This window comes from Gymnoscopelus microlampas (assembly GCF_963454915.1).
Source record: "Gymnoscopelus microlampas genome assembly, chromosome: 9".
NCBI lineage: Eukaryota > Metazoa > Chordata > Actinopteri > Myctophiformes > Myctophidae > Gymnoscopelus > Gymnoscopelus microlampas.
Window position 1 is genome coordinate 18,298,694 of NC_139946.1, and position 23,004 is coordinate 18,321,697.

Genomic DNA, 23,004 nt, shown 5'->3' on the forward strand with positions numbered 1-23,004 from the left:
ATTTCAATGAATATACTGTACAGGATGTGTCTCAAGAATCTAGTCAAATGCCTAATTGGAATACATGCATTTACAATCATTTTAAAAAAGTCATTATAGGAACTGTTATTGCCTGACTGCAATGCTTCAATGTCAAATGGTTTTAATCCATGAGTTGACTGGAGCAAAATTGTAATGCATACTGAAATTAACTATCACAGTGGTTGTCATTTCATACACTAAATCATTGCTTCTCTACCTTTTCAGGCCAGCCCCAAAATAGTCATATCTGAACTGGGAACCACCAAGATAAATATTGTGGATATAGCAGATCTATAAGTTCACACGGCCTCACATTGCTAGTCATTGTGAGCTTGTAGATCGGCTATTTACAAATGTTTAGGCTCTTTCTTATATTTTTGGTCAATTTCGCCAATGTTTGACCAGTTCATATAGTATAGCAGTTTGATTAGTTTTTATGCTGTTGGTATTGAAAAGGTATTAAAAGTCCTTTGACTGTCACTTCAATGTCATCCCCCTCGGGGTCCAGAACCACTGCACTACATTACTACCAAGCATGACTGCAACTTACCCTTTGGCCTAGAATAGATGTTTGCCGAATCTTGCTAAAGTTAGTTGATAGACAACCTACCTATGCAAAGCTGATCTGTTTCTTAGGCGGCCATGCTCAGCATTGTACATCGCCAGTGCAGCCTGTAGGACATACACATTGAAACACACATCTGGTAGTCCAGGATGTTCTGTCATACAGCTGCCTCTGCGTCTGTCGCCTGCGTTGAGCTGCCGCATTCGTCTCCGAACCTTGAGTAAATGACATACAGTATACAGTATGATGAATAATAAAATGAACTTTATTTGTATAGCACCTATCATGACATGAAATGCAGCACTAAGTGCTTTACAGAGCAAGAATACAGTTACTAGTATCTTATCTGTAGGCCTTTGGGTTACTAGGCCTGCATGTGTGTGTGTGTGTGTGTGTGGAGGTGAGGAGGCTCTCATTCTAGACAGAGGCTCTTTGATCATTACATTACACGTGTATGTCAGGAAGGAAGGGAGTGGAGTCAATGGCACACACCCTGTGTCTTTACAGGTCAAACAATGTAAATGCTAATCCCAATTCACACCTAGCAGTCATCTAGGCTGTGTCTGTCTGCAACACATAATTCATCTTGGCTGTAGTGAAATACATGTTGACATTTCTATATGGTTTAGACTTGTGTATGTGTTGGCTAGGGGAAATAATTAACAGTCTATATGCAGCTAGATTGTTACCTTTGGTATTTCTTTGCAGCAGATATTCTCCTCCTCTTTCGGCTTGCTGACACAATTTCCACAAGTGCACCTGTGAAATAATAGTAAAATAATTGAATTATAAAACTAAACAACGTTATATTACTTCATCTCAAATCCAAGGATTCACTGCAAAACACATATAGGCAATTATGTGATCGTGTTTTTTTAGTGATTATACTAGAGTAGGGGTATGCCTACAGCGTTGGTTCTCAAAGAGGGGCCTGGGTACCCCCAGGGTTACCTGGGGGTGTTCCAGGGGGTCCCCAGCTAGATGATGGACAGGAACCAAATGGACCCTTATGAGTCTGTAACTCTGAGAGTGTACAAATGGAACCAAATGGACCCTAACGGGTCTATTTGGTTCCATTTGTACACTCTCAGAGTTAAATTAACATTGATTTTACAATATGAATTGGGGTCCCAGAGGTATGAATGCCATTACATGGGGGTCCGTAGCCTATTGCATGTCAAACTGGGGGTCCTTGAAATTAAAATGGTCGAGAATCACTGCTAGAGAGCTGTAAAATACTTCTCTTATTGGGGTCCCTGGCTTATCTTTTCAAATGGGGGTCCGCGGGCTAAAAAGTGTCAATTTGGGGGTCCTTGACATGAAAAAGTTTGAGAACCACTGGCCTACAGTAGTAATTCTCAAACTGCTTCATGTCAAGGACCCCCAAATGTATATGACCCCCTTCGCAAAATATTTTGTTCCAGGGACCACCAGAAGCAAAGTTTGGAGTTAAAAAGGTTCACTTAAAAATATATATATATAAAAAAATGTGCGCAAATATACATGCTTTTAAAAATAAAGCAGATCTACAAGATCAGCTATATCTGCTATTTTAATACACCCAAAGTATAATGGTTAAAGTGGATACAATCATTGTGATGCTATATGAACTTATTTAGCTGGGGACCCCCTGGTACCCCGCCAAGGACCCCTGGGGGTCCTCGGATACCAATTTCAGAAACAATTGCCTACAGCAACAAACGTTGATAGCGTATGAAAGCTACATAACCACAGTGCTATCCTCTTTGGTAAAATAACAAATAAATCAAAGAAGTGAGCATAACGGTAGCCTTCTGTAGTGGTTTAATTTTTTTCTAATGCATACTGCCTATTACATTGTACACAGACTAAAAGTAAAACAACGTCGATTTATTATCTTGAATGAATGGTTACTTTACCGTCACATAGACACATTATCACTAAGTTTATGAGGATACAAAGTTAGCTGAAGCAAACGTTGTTTTGTAAACATAATTTTAACATCACTTACCATTGATCAACTGTCTGCTGTGTTCGCCGTGGCCGAACTTGTGGCGGAGAATCAGCCATTAAAAGATCTACTTCTGGGTCTGAATCAGGGTCGAATAAATGTGCATTGGCCGCCATAGTTTGTGAATAAAAAGTGTTATTAATGATCGTACGTCGTCCGTTTCTATGGTTGCAGAATGATGCTATGAAAGAAAAAAGAAAAAAGGCTCTTTCTAGAGGGCGGGGGAGGAGGGGGAGGAGTTGAGGGTTCGGGGGAGGGGTTGAGGACTTGGGGGGGTGGAGCAACGCTGATGATTGACAGGCAAATCTGTAAACTACGACCTCTAGTGGCAAAAATTACTTTTGACATTGCAGTTGAAAAGGCTTTAGAAATGTGAGACAAAAACACCTACAGTGGATCACTGGAATGGAATTTTCAGTTGAAACTTTTTGTACACGTTTGAAGGACCAGGACAAAAACTTTGAATGTGGTGTAAACATGAATGTCATTAAACCTTTAAGGGGTCTATTAGTGTGGTGCTCAGGCACACACATGTGTAGTTCTGGGTGTTTTAGATATACTAATGGGAATTGATTAATGGTGCTTCCGCATCTCTCAAGTGTTCTGACATAAGACTAGTTGCTGGTCTAAAATGTTTGGCTTTTAAAATGTTGTAGACATGATTAAAGTAACTTGATTTTACACCCTCTCCACCGTATTTCTTTTACGGAGGAGAGGGTTCCGAGTGTTCGGATCTTTCCTCCTTTTTTTATAGATTTAACCCATTTAGAACTGAGGCCAATTCTACAAATGCCTTCAAAATCAGTAGTTCAAACACTTCTTTGTGCCAAGGACCCCTAAAATGGAATGCAGTTAACGTTTCTCCTTTCTGAACTAAGAACAGCTTTTAGCTAGTTCAACTCAACAATAGTTCGACTTTTCTATTGCCTAATAGAGTGAAACATACAAACATCTTCGCAAGGATATGAATAATTGGGAAAAAAATATGAATTGACGACCAGGCAGGCAGACCCTGCATGGATGATGTGTTATCTAATCTCTGTTTTGTTGTGTTTGAAGGACTGGTAAAGATGGAAGTTGAAAAGGAGTAGATTTTACATTTCAACAGTGACTGTGTTTATCTTGTCAATGATAACAAAGGCCTTTCCGGCTCAACTTGACTTCTCTGACTGTCGGTGCAATTACCTAGACAACTGAATTTACGCTTGTTCAAAGAAAATTCATAGAGAGTCTGAGTGTGAAGCTCCAACATTGGTTAAATAATATTGATTTATTGAGGAAGAAGCAAATTACATTTTTAAGACCTCCGACATGGATTTTAAAATCGTTTTTTTCCCTCCCTCTCTCTCCAATGTATTCATTATGCCAATTCCTCTTGAATAATGAACTATACAATATGTTTCCTGTCATTGCTAACCCTCCCCGATACACATGGAGTCGCCAGCCGCTTCTTTTCAGCAGGGAGTTCTGATCCCTGCTGAAAGGAGTGTTAATTTTGTTTTTTTTATTTTTTCATTTGGTTTTAGTCATAGTCTTTTGAATAAAATTCCATTTAGTTTTTAGTCACATTTTAGTCATCTGAAATGTTTTAGTTTGACTAAATATCCTAAAATTTTAGTCAACTAAATCTACAGTTGATTTAGTCGACTAAAATGTATGTTGGCAGGCCGTCATGGCGTCATGGTGATGCCTGATTTATACTTGAAAATAGCTGTGAGTGTTGTGAGCTTGTAGATCGGCTATTTTGGGAGTGTGACACCCACATACGGCCAAGAATAAAATGACTTGTATTAGTTCTACTGAATCTCTTCTCCACTAGTCCCTCCCTAACATTTTAGTATTTTTTTTGACAGAATTGTCTGTATAGTCATGGTTTTTGGCATCATACTGTAGCTTAGTTTTTAGTCACTGATTTAAATAGCACGTTAAAAACAACTGACTTGAATTATATGTCAAGTTAAGCTAACGTACCTGCGAGCCGTTGTTGCTGTCTGCGTCAGGTGTAGCCTGAGGCATCAGAGGCTGGAACGGCTTGTTGTTGGAGGAAGCCAGGCAAGCAAACTTCTCAAACTCCGCCTCAAACCCGGTGATGATTGTCTTCTTTTTCGCCTTCTTCTTTTTCTTCTCTGCGTCGTCCACCGTCGTCACTGGTTTGGTTTCTTGTTCTGGGTGCCAAGAGAGTCACGAGATTTAATTTTGGGACAGGATGGACTATAATGGCTGATAAGGGGTCTATTAACCCAACATATACAAGCAGATATTTAGAACAATAACCTGCTTAATCTTCCAGGTTAATCGAATAATCGAGAAGCATTTTCTTTTACATAATTATGTAACATTTCTTATACATCAACGAATTGACAAAAACAAAATTCTAATAGATTTTCTAAGGCTCAATTAGCCTCATCTTACATCTTTGTGGATATTTTTGGAGTCATTTTGCACTTTTTGGGGGCAATCTCCACATTTACTCTGGGAGAAGGATTTGTGACAGTGGTGACATATTTCCAATTCCCACGAGTCCCGTTTTCACATTCACCTGTGACTTCTAAAAGCATCTCCAATTTTCACTCCCTAGAAATGTGTGTACAAGTGGATAATTTTATAAACAGTATTAACACCCATGATGTCTGGTTGAAATTAGTGTCATGGGGAAACGGTGTATGATGACTGTGGTTAACACATGACTGGGCCCTGAGACCGTGTTCATCTTTACACCTTTTATTTCTCCAGGTGTATGTGTCTTGTGACTGGCATTACGTTATTACAATTTAGGCATTGAGCAGACACTCTTAAAGGGTTCATCCATTTTCTCGGATTTCTGTTGTTTTTCAAAAAACATGCCACATTCAAACGGCCATAGCTCTGAAATGGAGGATCGCGGCCGATTCCGATTCTACCGGACCCCCGTGCGTGTAATGGAGGACGGCGGTCACAAAGAATATTCCATGATTTTTCAAAGGTACAGTAAAATCGCCGTTTTCGCTGGCAAGGGGATGGTTAAGTTAAGGCCCCTTCCTTACCCTCCTTCACAGCTTCGTCGGCCAGCAGCGCAGCCGCCACCACCTGGGCCCTGGCCAGCGCGTCGGCCGCCTCCTGCTCCTCCCTCTCCAGGTTCTCCAGGGTTATCATGGCCTCAGCATTCAGCCTCTCCTGTCGGCGCTCCTCCTCCGCCTCCTCCACCTTGCGGTGATACTCGGTGGCGTCCAGCTCGATGCCCTCCTCCGCCAGCACCTTCACCTCCTCCAGCTTCAGCCTCCGCAGATGCTTCACCTTCTGCTGGGCCCTGTGTGCAAGGGTGACGAAGCGACGATATACAGTGGTTATATATACAGTGGCTTTACTTAGGCCTGTCACAACTATTCAATCGTTGCTTTCAGGCAGAGACCTCTTATCTCCATGTTTAAATGTTGTGTATTTTTTTCCCTCGTAAAGTAGCGCCCTACTTGTTCATACTACAGCGTCACACACAATGACACAAGCATCAAAAGTAGCAGATCCACGAGCTCGAACCGCTTGTCGATCTTGTACATCTGCTACTTTTGCTATTTGTGAATTTGAATCCTGTAAAGTAACAGTTTTGGACATAAGAAGTTTCCACCCGCCAGAGACGAAAACATTATTTGAGATAATTGCAATTATTTTGATTAATCGTCACTCTGGTATAACACAGTATAACTTCATTTATTTGTTCTTTCTTTCACCTCAAATCTTCCTTCAGAATTCTTCCTTCAGGAATGACTTTTTTAAAATTCTTTCTTTGAAATATTTCACTTAAATGTTTTATTTTAGGCTATAATGGCCGGGGTCGTGTTTGGTGCTACGTTGTCACCAACTTGGAAATGGAACATCCTGTATCAAGACATCAAGAGCTTGAGTTTATTAGTGTTTCTCCAGGAACAGTACCTACCAGTCTAGTTAAACATGGTTTAATTTGCTCTTTGGTACATTAAAAATAGTCTTAGGGTACACACTGTTTGTGTTTTGTTACATTCTTTCCAACCCAAACACACAAAGTGTTCCACCTGTTAAAAAAGTGCTGAACGGCGCACTTCCGAAAGCTGAGAAGTGCGCCGAAGTGCTAATGAGGTGGATCTCATCTCTGTTTGACATACCAGTTAACCTGTTAAATCATTGAGTGCCATTGACGTGTTTCACATGTTTACCGCAATGGCGTTTTTTTTTGAAAAAAAACGTTCAGAACCCAATATATCATCATTTGAAGATTTGCTGCTCCATTCACTTCTTGTTTAACTTATTACTGAAAAAGGCTGTATCTCGATCTCCTGAGCACCTTTTTTTTACTATGTATTTTTCAATGTTATCATGTTATTTTCAAAAGGCAGACAAGACAATTAATGTCAACAAGGTCCAATGACCTCGTTGACATTTGTGAAACCACACAGTGCAACCCTCAGTGATTAGCACCCATCAGGGGATCGATTATACTGGAGATAAATATTCTGTGACTACTTGAAAAAGGTATAAGAAAATTTAAAAATTGCTGGCACCGTTCACAATTATTTTTTTATTTCATTGGCACTGAATGAGTTAACTGAGGTCAATTCTACAAATGTCTTCTAAATCCTAACAGTTTTCTGAAAAAGGCGGCTAAATGTCGTTGCTGTCGGGCAGAAACCTCTTATCTCCATAGTTTAACTTTTTGTGTTATTGTAAATTAACGCCCTACTTAATCATACTACAGTGTCACACAAAAGCGTCAAAAGTAACAGATCCACAAGCTCGAAACGCGGCGCGAAGTGGCACGTTTTGAGATTGTAGATCTGCTACTTTTGAATTTGAATCCTGAAAAGTAACAGTTTTGGACATATGACACATTTGACACAAACGACATTATTTTCAAGTCTAAAATGACACAGATGCTTTCTCGGTTTTAAAGGACAACTTTGTTTTTTTACAACCAAAGTTTATATTTTAGCTTTTAATTAAAGTAAATAAAAGATGAGTGTTATTTTTTTTTCATTTACTGCTTTCTGTCCGGTGGCTAAATATGCCTCTTTTACACAATAAAAAAGGTCCTGTGGTCTTTGACGGCCAGATGTGAGTTATTGGGGGATAGAAGAGCTACTGTAAATAATAATAAAGAAAACACCGGGTTATTGTGTAAAAAAATACATGTTTAGCCACCGGACAGAATGCCCCCGCCCACTGTAAAAAAAGATCGTGAAAATTGCTAAAACTATAGAAAGCAGTAAATTTTAAAATTTTAACACTCATCTTTTATTTACTTTAATTACTATCTAAAACATAAACCTTGGTTGTAAAAAAAACAAAGTTGTCCTTTAATGGGTTAAAGCAGTGCTTCTCAACCTTTTCCGGATCAGGGCCCACATGAAAATTGCAAAAATTCGCAGACACTCCCGGGCCAAACCGGGACGCGTGTGTCACCCTACCTGCGCAGCAGGTTGGCTCGGTAGAGGACGCGGTGCTCCCTCCACAGCTCCAGCTGGGTGCTGTTGAGCTCAGTGGGCCTCAGGTGGTCCAAAATCGTCACGTCTTTGCCCTGCTTCCACATCTCGTAGCGGTCCGGTTGCAGCCGCCGCACAAAACAGTCCATGCTGATCTTCACCATGTCCTTTCGACACGTACACTATAGACCAAGACAAGACACACACAGCATTTAGCATGGAATAAAGCAAAATAAAATCTCATGACTGAAACATTTTGTAATTATGTTTAGGTATACAGGGCAGCGATACAGGAGTCCCCAGTTGGTGTCTGTACATTGATGCATCGCATTAGGTGTTATCGTTCTAAACCCATGGTCTTGCTGTTCCAACATACAGCCAACTAGTTGAAGAAATCACAGATAGAGGCTTTACCATTTAGCTTTTATGAAATTTCAGAGACCATATAGGGTTGTATGGAAGATTCTTCTGAACGTGCATTCTATTGTTAGTTTGTTCATTCAAATGCTCTTTAATCTTAAAATAACGAATAAAAGAAAATAGCCGATCTACCAAGCTCACAACACGTTACGTTGTTGAATTACATTTTTCCTTGGTGAGAGAACTTTACACCTATAATGACATACCCAAAATAGCGATTATTTGATCAAATCATTTTTTTATAATAATTAACTGTTTGTAATTGAACAGTTAATTATTGTAACCTGTAAATATGCGTGAAGGAGAGGTTGAGGAGAACAAAGAGATAGAGAGAAAGTGGGAGAAAAACAGCAAGAGCACTTTATCTAATCGAACAAATTAACAGATAGGTAGATCTTTGTGTGTGTGTGTGTGTGTGTGTGTGTGTGTGTGTGTGTGTGTGTGTGTGTGTGTGTGTGTGTGTGTGTGTGTGTGTGTGTGTGTGTGTGTGTGTGTGTGTGTGTGTGTGTGTGTGGGCGGGCCTGCGTGTGTGCACATTTTGTTGGGGGATGAAAACAAAACCTTTTTTTCCATGCAATGCAAGCTGTATTACATCTCAACCTTTTTATTTGCAGAGTTGTGCTGAAAGGCTTACAGTATGTTCAATTACTGAAGACATTCTGCAGCAGACTGGACTGAAAGACAGAGACGGAGAGAGAGAGAGAGAGAGAGAGAGCGAGAGAGAGAGAGAGAAGAAAGTAAGAACCACAACAGCAGCTAAACCCAGTGACTCCGCGGCAAAACCAATATCCACACGACATCTCATCATGACACCGGATTCATTGATGGAAAGTCCCTAATTACATCTACTCTACTAGTTGTTTTTTTTGCTTTACTTTAGTATGTCCATTTTCCATTACTTTATACTTCTACTCCACTACATCTCAGATGCCATAATTACTATACGTTTATGCCACTGTAATTATTTGAAAACTTCAGTTACAAGTTACTTAGTTGATTTACAGTAGATTATTACTACAAAACATACATTAACCACTGAAGCCCTATTTTATACTTTGGCTAATTGAAAATAGATGATCCACAAGCTCAATTGGTCTGCAGCTTGTAGATCAGCTATTTCTCTTTTTTTGTAGATCAGCTATTTCTCTTTTTTATTTTTACATTTTGTTACTTTTACTTTGGTACCTTTACATTTTGATGCCAATACTTTTGTTCGTTTACTCAAGTCAAAATGTTAATGCATTACTCATAATCTCACAACGCGTCGCATTGTGGGCTTGTAGATCAGCTATTTTAAAATGGCCAATGAATATAGGTTTTAAGTGCTCATGTGGCCTAATAGTCGCTTCTTGTTTTCATAGACCTGGTTTGCTTATTTCTCTCACAAAATCTGGCAACACTGCTTGCTTACCCAGCGACTCTGGCGACAAAACCAATCTTTACACTACATCTGATCATGACACCAGTTGAGAGACGGAAACATGAAAACCGTGTTGGGAGCGAGAGAGGGGGAGAGAGGGAGAGAGAGGCTGTTATGGGGATGATTGTTAACGTCATAAAACCGCCAGCGACAACAGGGAGATAGATGAGCGCTGAGGGACACCGACACAAATGAATACGGGACTTTACTGTCCCGGAAACAACAACAATAGGAGAACTAAAGTGTCTGTTAGACGCAAGCAACAATGAAACAAAAATGCAATCAAAATGCGGGGCGAGGGAACACCCCCCGCCCCCCCCCCCCCCCATTATTATTTCATTATTAAGAGTACAACCAATGTTTGTGTAACCATTAAGCTTTCTGTTGTTGAAGGAGGTAACATTGGGGTTTATATTATTAGATTAGTACACCGTTTCTCAACCATCCATAGCATAATTACAGGTGGTCATTGGGAAATTGTTTTTTAAATTATTGTAGTAAAGTGTGAATCTTGTGAATTGTCACTTAAATCCTCAATGTCAGATGTTTAAAAAAAGATAGCATGCAGAAGATTCAAAATAATGATAGAAGAATAAGATTCCATGGATAATAGTAGGAAATTGTCCTCTAGCCAGGGAGATATGATTTCAGTATCCCAGTGGTCTGAGGAGTTTCTCTGTGATACAGTACACAAGGAAGATCTTATAGCTACTTTCTTGTATCTATGGTTGTATCTCGCTATGTATCTGTCTGTATGCCGGGTTCGGTATGGATTTAAATAAAGATGATATATATATGTTTCAATATAATAATAAAGCCTATCAAGCATTTTCAGGGCATACTTACTTATTACTAATTAATCAAATCGATTGATTCCGGCTTGGATCAATGGAACTAACGTAGTATACAAGCTCCTATTTATCTGCATCACAATAAAATACCATGACATTATTTTTACATTCATTTTGTTCATAATCATTAATGTTAAATGACCAGTAAAATATTTTATTTTGGGGGCCCACTTGCACTATCGTCAAGGCCCACAGGTTGGGAATCATCCCTAGGGCCCAGAGTCCCAGACAGACGCCCAATGAGCCCTGAAGTTTCCTCCTCCTCTTCCTACTCCTGCTGATGAAGCTGGGTTGGAGCCCGGGGAGAGCCACTGCTCAACGGACTGCGCGTCAAGTCAACGCGTCAGGGGTTTGAGACCCTGAGGCCCTGAACTGATGATCACCACCGTCTATAACTCTAAAATAACCAGAAAGGACCTAAAACCATGGGTCTTCAACAACAGGGGGCCTGGGAATCCCTAGGGGGCATCCAAAACGGTTGAATTCAAAAATAGCAAAAGTATCAGATCTACAAGCTTTCGAGCTTGCGGTTCTGCTACTTTTGATACTTTTGTGTGACGCCTTAGTATGATTAAGTAGGACATTCGTTTACCAAAAAACACAAATGTTAGAAATGGTGATAAGAGGTTTGTACCCGACAGCAACGACCTTTGCTGCGTGTCACTCCACTCCAGTTCACCTTTATTCTGCCTTTATTTGTACTATCAAATAAAGGCAGAAAAGCCCCTGAAATATCTTGAAAATAATGACAATAATAACTTGAAAAAGCGCTCCTCGGAGCACAGGTCTCCGCCAGGTCAGGTAGGTTATTGTGGGACAGCAATGTTCGCAATTCGCCAATCAATCAAAACTCGATCACTTGACTATAGAGATAATGTGTACCGATTTGTGTGATATTTGGAGAATAAATTGTAGGAGTAATATCCAAAAGAAGTTTTGCAAACATGGCGCTATAACAGGCCGATCTGAAACATTTGGAGCAGAGGTTCTGCTCAGGCATCAAGGGAGTGTGCGTGCACGGTTTCGCTGTGAATGGTCCAACGGTGCCGAAGATTAGCTGGAGACACACACACACACACACACACACACACACACACACACACACACACACACACACACACACGGTGCAAAACCATGCCTTTTGGACTGTGTAATGTGTAAACTTGATCAATTTAACTCATTGAGTGCCAGAATTGCCAGAATTATTTCAGAATGATGTTGTCCCAGTGCCAGAGTTTTTTTCACAGAAAAGAAAAAGTGCTTAGGAAGCGAGATACAGCCTTTTTCAATTCTAAGTTAAACAAGGAGTGGATGGAGCTGCAAATCTTCAGATGATGATATCTTGGGTTCTGAACATGTTTTTTAAAAAAAAGATTTTTTTTTTTTTTTCAAAAACACGTCAAACACGTCATTGGCACGTTGAGCCATAGCGGTAAAAACACGTGAAACACGTTAATGGCACTCAATGAGTTAAGACAGCGTATGGGTACAAAACAATATGGATAAGACCATTCTAAGAAGAGACATACTGTAGTAACAAAGGGGCCCGATCCTGAGGAAAATAAATTGAGATCGGTATCAGGCCACACAACTTTGATGGGAGACCCCCACCCGACCACACAGTGATTCAGAAACAGACCTGTAAAGCAAAAGGGTCTAATGAGGCATCTCATCTCAACTCCACAAACTGCTGTGAATCCACCAGCAAACACACAGTGTGGTCATTATTATAGCACCATACAGGATGCTGTTAACCCATTCAATCCGGGAACGCATCTCTGCCATGGACACAGATCCATTTCCAGATTGAACGGGTTAACCCAAACAACCAGAAACAAGTTTCAGCTGTACAGGGCTTTCTACAGTAACAGAGAAAGAACACTGGCTCCTGCCAGCTCTGGTGTGACCACTGAAAAAATATTGTTGCTGTCGAGCAGAAACCTTGTATCTCCATTATTAACGTTGTGATATTTTCATAAATGAATGCCCTACTTTGGCATACAACAGTGTCAGGTCAAAAGTAGAAAAAATGACGATCTACAAGCTTTGCCATTTAAAAAAATAAAAACTTGGTTTTATAAATATTGAACCAATGAAAAGTATTAACAGGAGCTTATAACTAAATAATAACTACTGACATTGGGACACAGGTATTTTTTTTACATTTAATCTCTGTCAGGTGGAAACCTCATATGTCCAAAACTGTCACTTTTCAGGATTCAAAAACAAAATTCAAAATGCTAAAGTAGCAGATCGACAAGCTCAAAACATTTCGAGCTTGCAGATCTGCTGTGACGCTGTGCGACGCTGTGGTACGATCAAGTAGGGCGAGTTTTTTTTTACGAAAAAAACTCGAAAAGTTAAAATACGGAGATAAGTTTCTGCCCGACGGCAACGATTTCCTGGAAAGTAACGGCTTCATACATACAAGGTTTCCGCCCCGACAGCGACGATATTCAGGAGAAATCGTTTTCTAAGGGGTTGGAAAGGTATTCCCAGCTGACAACAGAATGTGGGTCTACATCTCAACTGGGTCTATGAAGCAGAGACCTGCTGTCACAAGGGAAATCCCATGAGACCCGTACAGGACCCGACATAAACGGAACGAGACACAAGTCTTAACTTCCACCGTTGCCGACAGGATTATGTGCTCAGCCAACCAAAAGGCAGACAGGCGGGAGCAGGACAAACAAAAAACGAATAACTAGTACTGGAAACTGAGAGCTTTGACACTTTGACGGTTGTTGAACGTAGGCATGGTTCTGATGATTTCAGAACCATGCCGGCAGCGGTTCCGGTAGGAGACACTAAGAGTTTCCTTTGTGTCTCCTGCCGGAACCGCTGCCTACCGGTCCGCTGGTCATCACGTCATTGGCTTCTTAGGGATGCGACAAAAACAAAAAGATATCCATGAATTCAAGTCTCCATGGGGTGACTGATCGATAGAGTGAACTATCCCTTTAAGCCTTAAATACTTCCTTAACGATTCTCTTTTAACGGTCCGATTCCTTAACGGTTTCCCTCAACTATTCCTACACCTCACTGGTCCTCAAAGTGGGGTTACAGGGACCCTCTGGGTAACTTGAGAGGGTTCCAAATGGACCCTTACAGGTCTGTAACTCTGAGAGTGTACAAGTGGAACCAAATGGACCAGTATTTGTACACTCTCAGAGTTATGGTGGCCCTTGAAATGAAAGATTTTGAGAGCCACTGGTATAGTAATTGTATAGGAGACGTGAAGTCCACATACCAGCTCTGACAGTGTAATAAAAGATTCCGGAAACGGCTCCAAATGTGATGGAACCGATTCCGGTTCCTCAATGTTGGATCCGGTTCCTCGCGCTTCCGGATACCAACCCTAGTCGTACCGCGAATAGCGCCCGGTTACTCTCCCCCAAACATTGGCCAATTGTGTTTGAATAGCCGCTCGACCAAGAGCTAGATTTTCTGAGGGAGCAGCAAGCAGCAGTAGGCGATGCAACAAAGTCGTGCGGGTGCAAACATCATTTACGAAACACTATTCTATTCCATTAAATGTATGTAGTAAATCTGTCCAGCTGTTAGAACAGTAAGCGCACATGGTTAGTTATGAGATTTACCAGACAATGTGGGCCCACACAGAGCAAGTAAGCTATATTTCCTTTTTATTTATTTATTTGTTTCACCCGCTCCACTGCTTACGAGACTAAAATCACAATGTCCTTCATCCATTTAATAATGTATTGGACCACCACACAGCTGGTTTATTGCTTATGGCGGGGCCGAGGTGCACAAACACAGACCAATAATAACACTAAACTGCGGTCTATATCTCCAGTGTGCCGGAGCTAAACCCAAACAAATATGAGGAGGAGAGAGCCATTCACTTCACCATGATGAAGAAGTGTTGCGCTTCCTTGTGGGAGCTGCTGGGTAGTGCTAGTGCTGCCTGGCCAGGTGATTTCTGTTGCTTCTCTTAACCCAGTCAAACCGGGAACGCAGCTACAAAATGTCTTCTAAATCCTAGCAGTTTCCGAAAAAACTATTTGCTATATCATCGTGCTCAAACTTTTTCATGTCAAGGACCCCCCAAATGATATGGATTTGGCCACGGACCCCCCCATCTCAAAGTATTTAGTTCCAGGGACCCCTGGAAAATGTTACAAATGTTCGCTTAAAAAATAATATATATTAAAAAATGTACACAAATGTACGCTATCTGGGACATATTGTGTCTCGAAGTACACAAATGTCTGCTATTTTTGTACACAAAAATAGCAGATCTACAAGCTCATAGCGCGGCACTCTATGAGCTTGTATATCTGCTATTTTTGAAAATAAAATCTAAAATGACACAGATGCGTTCCCGGATTGAATGGGTTAAAGACAGAAAGGAAGAAAAGTGTCACCCTGGAACCTCCCGAGGGGAGCCGGGCCAAGTGTGACTGAACACAGAATGAGCCACCCGAGAACTTAGCTGCTGTGAAAATACTTTAGAGCAGTGGTTCTCAAAGTGGGATACTGACCGGGAGGGGGGGTCCTTGAGGGGGTTCCAGGGGGTCCTGGAACCCCATCTATATTATCAATATTTGATACACTTTTTGAAAAATCTTGTTTGGAATCTGGACATCACAAGTATAGTAATGCAAGTACACACACACACACACACACACACACACACACACACACACACACACACACACACACACACACACACACACACACACACACACACACACACACACACACACACACACACACACACACACACACACAAAAGTGAGGGATTGTTTGGCAGCAGAGCGAGGGCCATCGTTTACTGTCACGTTAGCAACCACGAGAGAGAGGCAGAGAAAAGTAAGCAACAGAGAAGAGAGAGAGGTGAAGGAAGGGAAGGAATAGATAGACAGACAGACAGACAGATGAGGGGTTTCTCAGCGGCCAGGCTGTTCTCTTTCCCATTCCTCCATAATGTTTTGGGAGGGGGAGAAGTGGTGAGGATTGCTGGGTGGTGGTGTTGGTGGTATAGGGCTGTCAATTTGTCAGTAACAGAATGGTGAGGTTAAAGTCAACCAATCCATCTCTATCAGACTGACGTGTGTGTGTGTGTGTGTGTGTGTGTGTGTGTGTGTGTGTGTGTGTGTGTGTGTGTGTGTGTGTGTGTGTGTGTGTGTGTGTGTGTGTGTGTGTGTGTGTGTGTGTGTGTGTGTGTGTGTGTGTGTGTGTGAGAACTCCCCATGTATAAGCCGACAGGCACCAGGCACAGAGCCATGGGAGGGAGGGAGGCTGACACAGAGAAGTGGGGAGAGCCTGCTGCTCCTTAAAAGACAGTCGGCCACATGGAGTGAGGGAGGAGAGAGAGCGAGCGCGAGAGAGAAGGAGAAAGAAAGAAAGAAATAGTGGCACTTCAACAGACTGGCACCTCATAAATCTGCCAAGCAGCCAAGTGGTGAAAAGGGATTGTGTGTGTGTCCATGTGTGTGTGTGTGTGTGTGTGTGTGTGTGTGTGTGTGTGTGTGTGTGTGTGTGTGTGTGTGTGTGTGTGTGTGTGTGTTAAAACATCCTCTGGGAGAACAGAAAAGGAACTGAAGAGGAAAATGAAGTTCAACATGGAGGAGAGAGAGAAGGAAAGATGCAGGGGGGGAGAGAGAGAGAGAGAGAGAGAGAGAGAGAGAGAGGTGGAGAGAGCGAGAGCGAGAGAGAGAGAAAGAGATACTGCGTCGTCGTTCACCTGGTTAAAAAAGACAATATTGTAAAGGAAAAAAACTCATCTCCCTCGTCCCTCTGTCTCTGCTCACCTGAGTGGCCATCTTGCCGTACTCCACCCAGCGCAGGGTGGCGAAGTTGGTGGACTCTGCACAGTTGAAGCCGTGGTTGAAGCCGGCGTGGTAGCCGTACGGGAACGTGACCATGAACTCCCCTTCGTTCTGCGTGACCTGGTGGTTACACAAAGAAACACACGTGTTATTGTGTCACATTTTAATCCACTTGACCGGAGACCCCCAGGGCTCTATGATAGTGTCTTTTCTGTTGTCTGTTATTGTGGGGAAAGCTTTCGCTGAAAATAGCCCTCTCGACAAGCTTGTCCGTCTGCTATTTTCAGCGAATGCTTTCCCCGCTTGTACATCTGCTATTTTAAAAAGAAAGTGTTTGAAAAAAATTGAAAATTTGTATTCTAACACAAAATCTTCTCTTCTGGGAGGTTCCCTGCACAAAACAATTTCAGATGGGGGTCCGCGGTCAAATACATACATTTGGGGGTCCTTGGCACGAAAAAGTTTGATAACTACTGATTTAGAAGGCATTTGTAGAATGGCCTCAGGTATTAATGGGTTAACCTTTAAGGGACTACACCATTAATCTGAACTTTTTCTTATTCTTTGTGTGTTTTTGGTCTCCCCTACCTCTCTTCTATCCTCAAAAATACCCCAGTTTGAACACTCAGGTTTTCACAGCAAATCTGGGGTTTTCTGTAAATTGGTCTGTAAAACAGGCCAAACTGATTTGGTCCCTGACGTGACGTCACGTTAGGGAACAATTCCTCCCGTTTTTCAGTTCCAACCAAAAAAATTAATTAAAAAAAATCTTTAATCTTTTGTATTTTTCTTATATATTTTTTTTACTTTTTCCACACAGAACCAGGAGATAACATGCATACAAACTGGCTCAATAGCGCCCCGTGCCAAACAGGACAATGTGGTATTGCAGGTGAAAGTGCTTTATAAGCCAGAGAGAAGTTAGTTGGAATGAGTATATCTGAGGCTTGATTTAGGCTCAAACCTTTTGAAAAACGCTTGAGGGACATAAACAATATGATATTAAATATTATTATTATTTAAATTCATGGTGTAGTCCCTTTAAGTTTAAAAGGAACCTTCATCCAGACAGCTCCTGGACAAGGTATTGATATGACCTGTACCGCTGTCTGGGCTGGTAAAATGTCTCCTCTTTCATTTTCAGCACAGAAAGTGCTCTAGGCTGTGCTTTGTCTTCATAACAGAGCGGACAGTGGTGTGAACACACCCTAAGGCAGGGGTAACCAACCAGTCGATTATAATCTACTGGTAGATCATCAAAGCCTTCTAAGTCGATCGCGGGGTGGTCCCGGTGGCAAACGGGCAGCCATCGACAATTCACAGAATTTGTGTAGCGTAGACTAGGCTAGTGCGTCTAAGGCAGTGTTGCCAAGTCTGCTTATTATAAGCTACTTTGGGCTTGTTTTTCTGTAAAGTCGCATGAATATATTGGGGGTCCTTCAAGGACCCCCAATATATTCGTCCTTGACATGAACATGTTTGTGAACCACTGCTCTAAAACAACATTCAACAGTAAAGTTGGACTGGACTGCCCTAGTCGCTTATTTTGGACTTCTTTTCATAGACCTGGTTGCTTGTTTCTCTCACAAAATCTGGCAACGCTGGTTCAAATCGAAGCCATGCGTCGTTCCGCTGACACATAATTCGACTCGCGGGTCGCACTCAAGAAATAACAAGCGCAGTCTTGTGACATGCAAGCCTTTTCAGTGGTGGAGAACGCTGGATTTGAATCTTCAAACTGTGTTCTACAACCAGTGGTGGCTTATCCAACGGGCTTTAGGTGCTGAAGCACAGGGCACCAACCTTTGGGGGGGCAGTGCCCAAAAGGTTCTTTTTGGGGGCACCAAACGGCGAGAACAAAAAAAAAACAGACGGAAAACTCCGCGCATACAAAGTGCCATCGCACTGATCACATTTGAGCACAAGTGGTGGAAGAAGTAGGCTACTCAGATATTTTACTTAAGTAAAAGTAGCAATACCACAATATAGAAATACTTTTTAGGCCTGTGTTCAAAATGTTACTTGAGTAAAAGTACAAAATTATTGGCATCAAAATATACTTAAAGTACCAAAAGTAAAAGTTCAAATATGTTTGAAAATAGCAGATCTACAAGCTCACAACACGTAGCAATGCATGTTGTGAGCTTGTAGAGCAGCTATTTTCAGATAGTTATAAAATAGGGCTAAGGTGGTTAATGTATGATTTATAATATTTAAATGTATATCTGCAAAGTAACTAGTAACTAAAGTTTTGAAATAATCGTAGTGGAGTAAAAATATCGAATATTGGATATACTCCAGTAAAATAAAAATACCTCAAAAGTCTACAGTACTTGAGTAAATGTACTTAGTTACTTTACACCACTGAGCACAAGTGTGTTGCCTGTGATGTATGAGAAATTAAGGCAAGAGTTACTAAAGGGCTGAGGCATGTAGAATTGATGGACTGCCTTAACTAGAATCCTGAGGTCCTCCTCAGAGTGCAGATCTCCGCCAGGCCGGGTTGTCTACGCAAGGCCTGCAAACTTTGGAAGTCAGTCATAGCCACTTGGAATGGGAAAAAAATCCTTTCCTCAGTATTGACATTGAACAGCTGTCAGTTAAAATGCAGGATGTGTTTGCATTAACTACAGGTGTTGAAATGGAGAGTTTTGAACTACTAACTGACTACCAACTGGAGGGCAGAGCTAGAAACCTGGACTTTTGGTCAATTGTTTGTGAAGTATCCCCTGATTGTGTCTTGTGCACTTAAGCTGCATGCCTACTTGAAAATAATAAAATCCAAGTTTAGAACTCGTATGACTGACTCACATCTTAATGACTGCCTCAGACTGGCATTCACTAAGTATCAACCAGATTTCAAATGTTATTCTTGCAGATAATGTGCAGTAATAGAAGTCTCATTAAAGGTGGGCTGATCCTGAGAGTATTGTATCTGTCACCATATCTGTGCAAATATATGGTCATGGATGCATTTTTGTCATTTGAACAGAATATCTGTAAATGTGAAAATTCTGAGAAATTGAGAACTGAGAAACTAAATATTGTGCATTGAAGAGAAGAAATCTGTAAAAGCAATTTATTTCATGTCCTTTGTGTTTTGTTTTATTTAAAAAACAAAGAAGTTTACTTGTATTTTTGGCCTAAAATGTATATTTCTAATACGTTTTTCTTAATATTTAGGAATTGATTATATAACTATCATCTTTATTCTTATTTAAATTACTAGTCTTTGTGTGGATGTATGCACATGCATTGAGCCTGTCAGAAATTGCAATCATGCAAGTGTTTTTAAAAAAAACATATTTTAGTGGTAGATCACGGCTTACAATTGGAAATAAAATGTGCTCTTGGGCTTGAAAAGGTTGGTTACCACTGCCCTAAGGGAACTCAAATACACTGTGAAAACACTAAGGTATTTACATTTTTATCCAAGGTTATGTCCTATGTTAAATTGCATTTTAGATTATCTTTTTTAATTTGTCACAGAGGGAATTGAAATAGCACATTCTATACAGAACAAGAAGCAAACCCAAAGATAAACATATTTACATTTTAATCCAAGGTTGTATTACATGTTAAACAGGATGATACATATTTAATGTGTCATTGAGGGAATTCAAATGGCAAATTCTAAGGACCATCAAAGCACAGAGAATCGTATTTACATAACACATTTTAGTCCAAGTAAGTTCAATTATTCATAGCCGCATTGAGGGAATTCAAATGGTGACTTCAAGGGATTATATACATATTTACACTTAAAAAGACCACAATGGAAATAAAATCTCAAGCTGTATTGTGTTTTATCCATGACATGTTAATTACAAATACATGTTCATGTATGCATTTTTTGTCAATCAAAAGGACAAATAATCAATAAAAAAAACACAAACCAGAGATTAATATGCAGGTCTGTAGTAGTCTTTGTGAGGTTAAAGATTTCTGGTATTTATCCGATTTTATCTAGATTGATTTGCAAGTACAACAGTGGGATAATCCTTGGGCTGGGCGATATGACTTCAAAATCACTATCACGATTATTTTAAACTTTTGCCACCATTATGATCAACGATTACAAAAATGAAATGAACAAAAATAGTGAATATAGCAGATCTTATAAACTCCCAACGTGTAGTGATGCGTAGTACAATAGAGGGTTAAGTGGTTAATCAAACTAACTAAAAAAGTTGTGAGGATTCGATTATATACAGTATATAAGGAAGAAATCTGCTTCTCGATAAATCAATTAACCTACTTGAGCAAGATTAAGTCTGTTATTGGTTCTACAGGAGTACTACTGGAAGCTCTGGAACCCCCTCACCCTCTTTATGACCCCTAAGGTCCCCAGACCCCACTTTGAGAACCACTGGTCTTTGCTATACTATCTTCAATGAAAATAGCTGATCTACAAGGTTACATAGTGTTGTTTTTGCAAGCTTGTAGATCTGCTATTTTCACCGAATATTTCACTTATTTCCACCCCCCATACAGCGACGATCAAGTTCAAGTGATTTTTTTTTTTAAATCACGGCTGGAACGCTGTCACCCCCTGAACAAAAAGTTGCAATACATGTACAAAAAGGCTCCATCTAAACTTCCACGTTTCTTCTTATAAGCTGAACTGCAGGGTTGACGTCAGTCTCTCCAGTACCTGCTCAACCTTGTTAGAAGGAATTTTAGTTTTGTATGCGAGGAGGAGGAGGGGGGCGAAGTCAGCGCAAGAAACCCCAAACTAAAAGAGCAATTTGGCTCCGCTTCTGGCAGTCAAGGGAGGAAGAAAAAAAAGAAGATGAGAAAAGCAAAAGACGCGCAAAGTTTCCAGACCGAAGGAAGGAGGTGTGCCAAAAATAAGTTCACGACAGAAAATAAATATATTACAACAAGTCGGGGTTTCCTGTAAGTGAGGTGTGTGTGTGTACGGTAGAGGTGTGTGTGTATGTGTGTGTGTGTGTGTGTGTGTGTGTGTGTGTGTGTGTGTGTGTGTGTGTGTGTGTGTGTGTGTGACGGTGGCACATGGGAGGTGATAACGACGCCCGCAGGGGCAGGAACACAAGATGAACGGAAGGAAAAGGAAAATTAAAATAAAACATGCTGAAGTTCTGCTGACAGCACCCATGCATTGCACACTTATTTTTTTCCTTAAACTTTTAATCTTCCGTTCATTTTTCTGTAGCAATAGGTTGTGGTGTTTTTTTCTTTTTTTGTAACAGTTATTCACTGCAGTATCTTAAACGGAGGAAGTTTAAAATACTTCAGACCTTTTTTGTTTATGCAATCGTCATTTTTCTGTTGGTGTGTGTGCCTGTGTGTGGTGAGTGACTGTAGCTGTGTTGGTGCGCTTGAGCATTGGTTCTCAAAGTAGGGTCCGGGGACCCCAGGGATCCCAGGGGGCCCCCAGCTAAATGTGTTAATACATTTTAACCCCTTTATCCATACTTAAACGTTGGCTATTCAAAAATAGCAGATATACAAGCTCACAGCACGTCACTTCGTGCTGCGATGCAAGCTTGTACATCTGCTATTTTTGAACAGTTTCAAGAAATCTTATTTGAATAATTTCATAATTTCAAGAAAGTGTTTGAATAATTTCATAATTTCAAGAAAGTGTTTGAATAATTGTGCATTTTTTAACACAAATCTTCTCTTCTGGGGTCTCTGGCACATAACATTTACAGATGGAGGTCAGCGGTAGCCTGGTAAACCCTCCCTCCGGAAATCTCATTTCCATTTGATTTCAGGAGTGAGTCTGGGCTGATCCGCCTTTCTGCAATATTCGCTCTATACGCCGAACTGACGAGCCTATCAGCGTCGTCGCTCATCGTTCTGTGATTGACAGCGACAGTTGGCCAATCAGGTGGCGAGTTCGAGTGAGCCCGAATGAAGCCGAGTGCAGCCTGACTGGGGCCGACAAAAGACGAACGGCAGCCATTGTTGTTTCTGCGAGTGCCGTCAATTCTTATTTTAGGTTTTAAAACGGTCTCAAACTTCTTTTTTGAGGCACGGAATTTACTATTAAGATATCGTTTGGATAGAATTTAGTTGTTTAACTTCATATATGTGGTCAATTAATCATGACAGAGCCTATTTAAAAATATAAATTCAGAGTACCGGGAGGGGCGGGCTGTGGCACGCATGTATCCCAATAAGGCAACCTATTTTGGGCATGGCGATCTCAAAAGTCCCGTTGCGTCATTTTAGTGACGGAGGTGGTAAAAATCCACTGCAATTGGCTGAAGGGGAAAAACGATCATTGGCTGAAGGGGTTGTCAGTCAACGGTATTACTCCCGCCCAACTCCAGCCCACAGCGAATATTGCAGAAAGGCGGTTCAGGCCAGACTCACTCCTGAAATCAAATGGAAATGAGATTTCCGGAGGGAGGGTTTACCAGGCTAGGTCAGCGGCCAAATATATATCAATTTGGGGGGTCCTTGACATGAAAGAGTTTGAGAACCACTGTGATTGAGTGATAAGGAAGCGTGTAGTTGTGTTGATGTGCTTGAGTGTGTGTA

The 23,004-nt window shown here is 41.0% G+C and overlaps 1 protein-coding gene and 1 long non-coding RNA gene across 5 annotated transcripts in view; both read right to left on the reverse strand.

Annotated features, from left to right (window-relative positions):
* kdm4b (lysine (K)-specific demethylase 4B) overlaps positions 1 to 23,004 on the reverse strand; it is an 87,460-nt gene that overhangs the window by 29,572 nt on the left and 34,884 nt on the right. For all 4 annotated transcript variants that reach the window (XM_084066583.1, XM_084066585.1, XM_084066584.1 and 1 more), the window contains 4 exons: positions 16,474 to 16,611; positions 7,991 to 8,187; positions 5,600 to 5,862; positions 4,548 to 4,741 (listed from right to left, as the gene is read on the reverse strand). In XM_084066583.1, coding sequence (XP_083922709.1) covers positions 4,548 to 4,741; positions 5,600 to 5,862; positions 7,991 to 8,187; positions 16,474 to 16,611 — 792 coding nt within the window. The remainder of the gene's footprint in view (positions 1 to 4,547; positions 4,742 to 5,599; positions 5,863 to 7,990; positions 8,188 to 16,473; positions 16,612 to 23,004) is intronic.
* Positions 105 to 2,764, reverse strand: LOC311051882. Its single transcript, XR_014601438.1, has 3 exons — positions 2,577 to 2,764; positions 1,276 to 1,345; positions 105 to 801 (listed from the first exon to the last, which is right to left on the reverse strand). It is a non-coding gene; the product is annotated as an uncharacterized lncRNA (long non-coding RNA).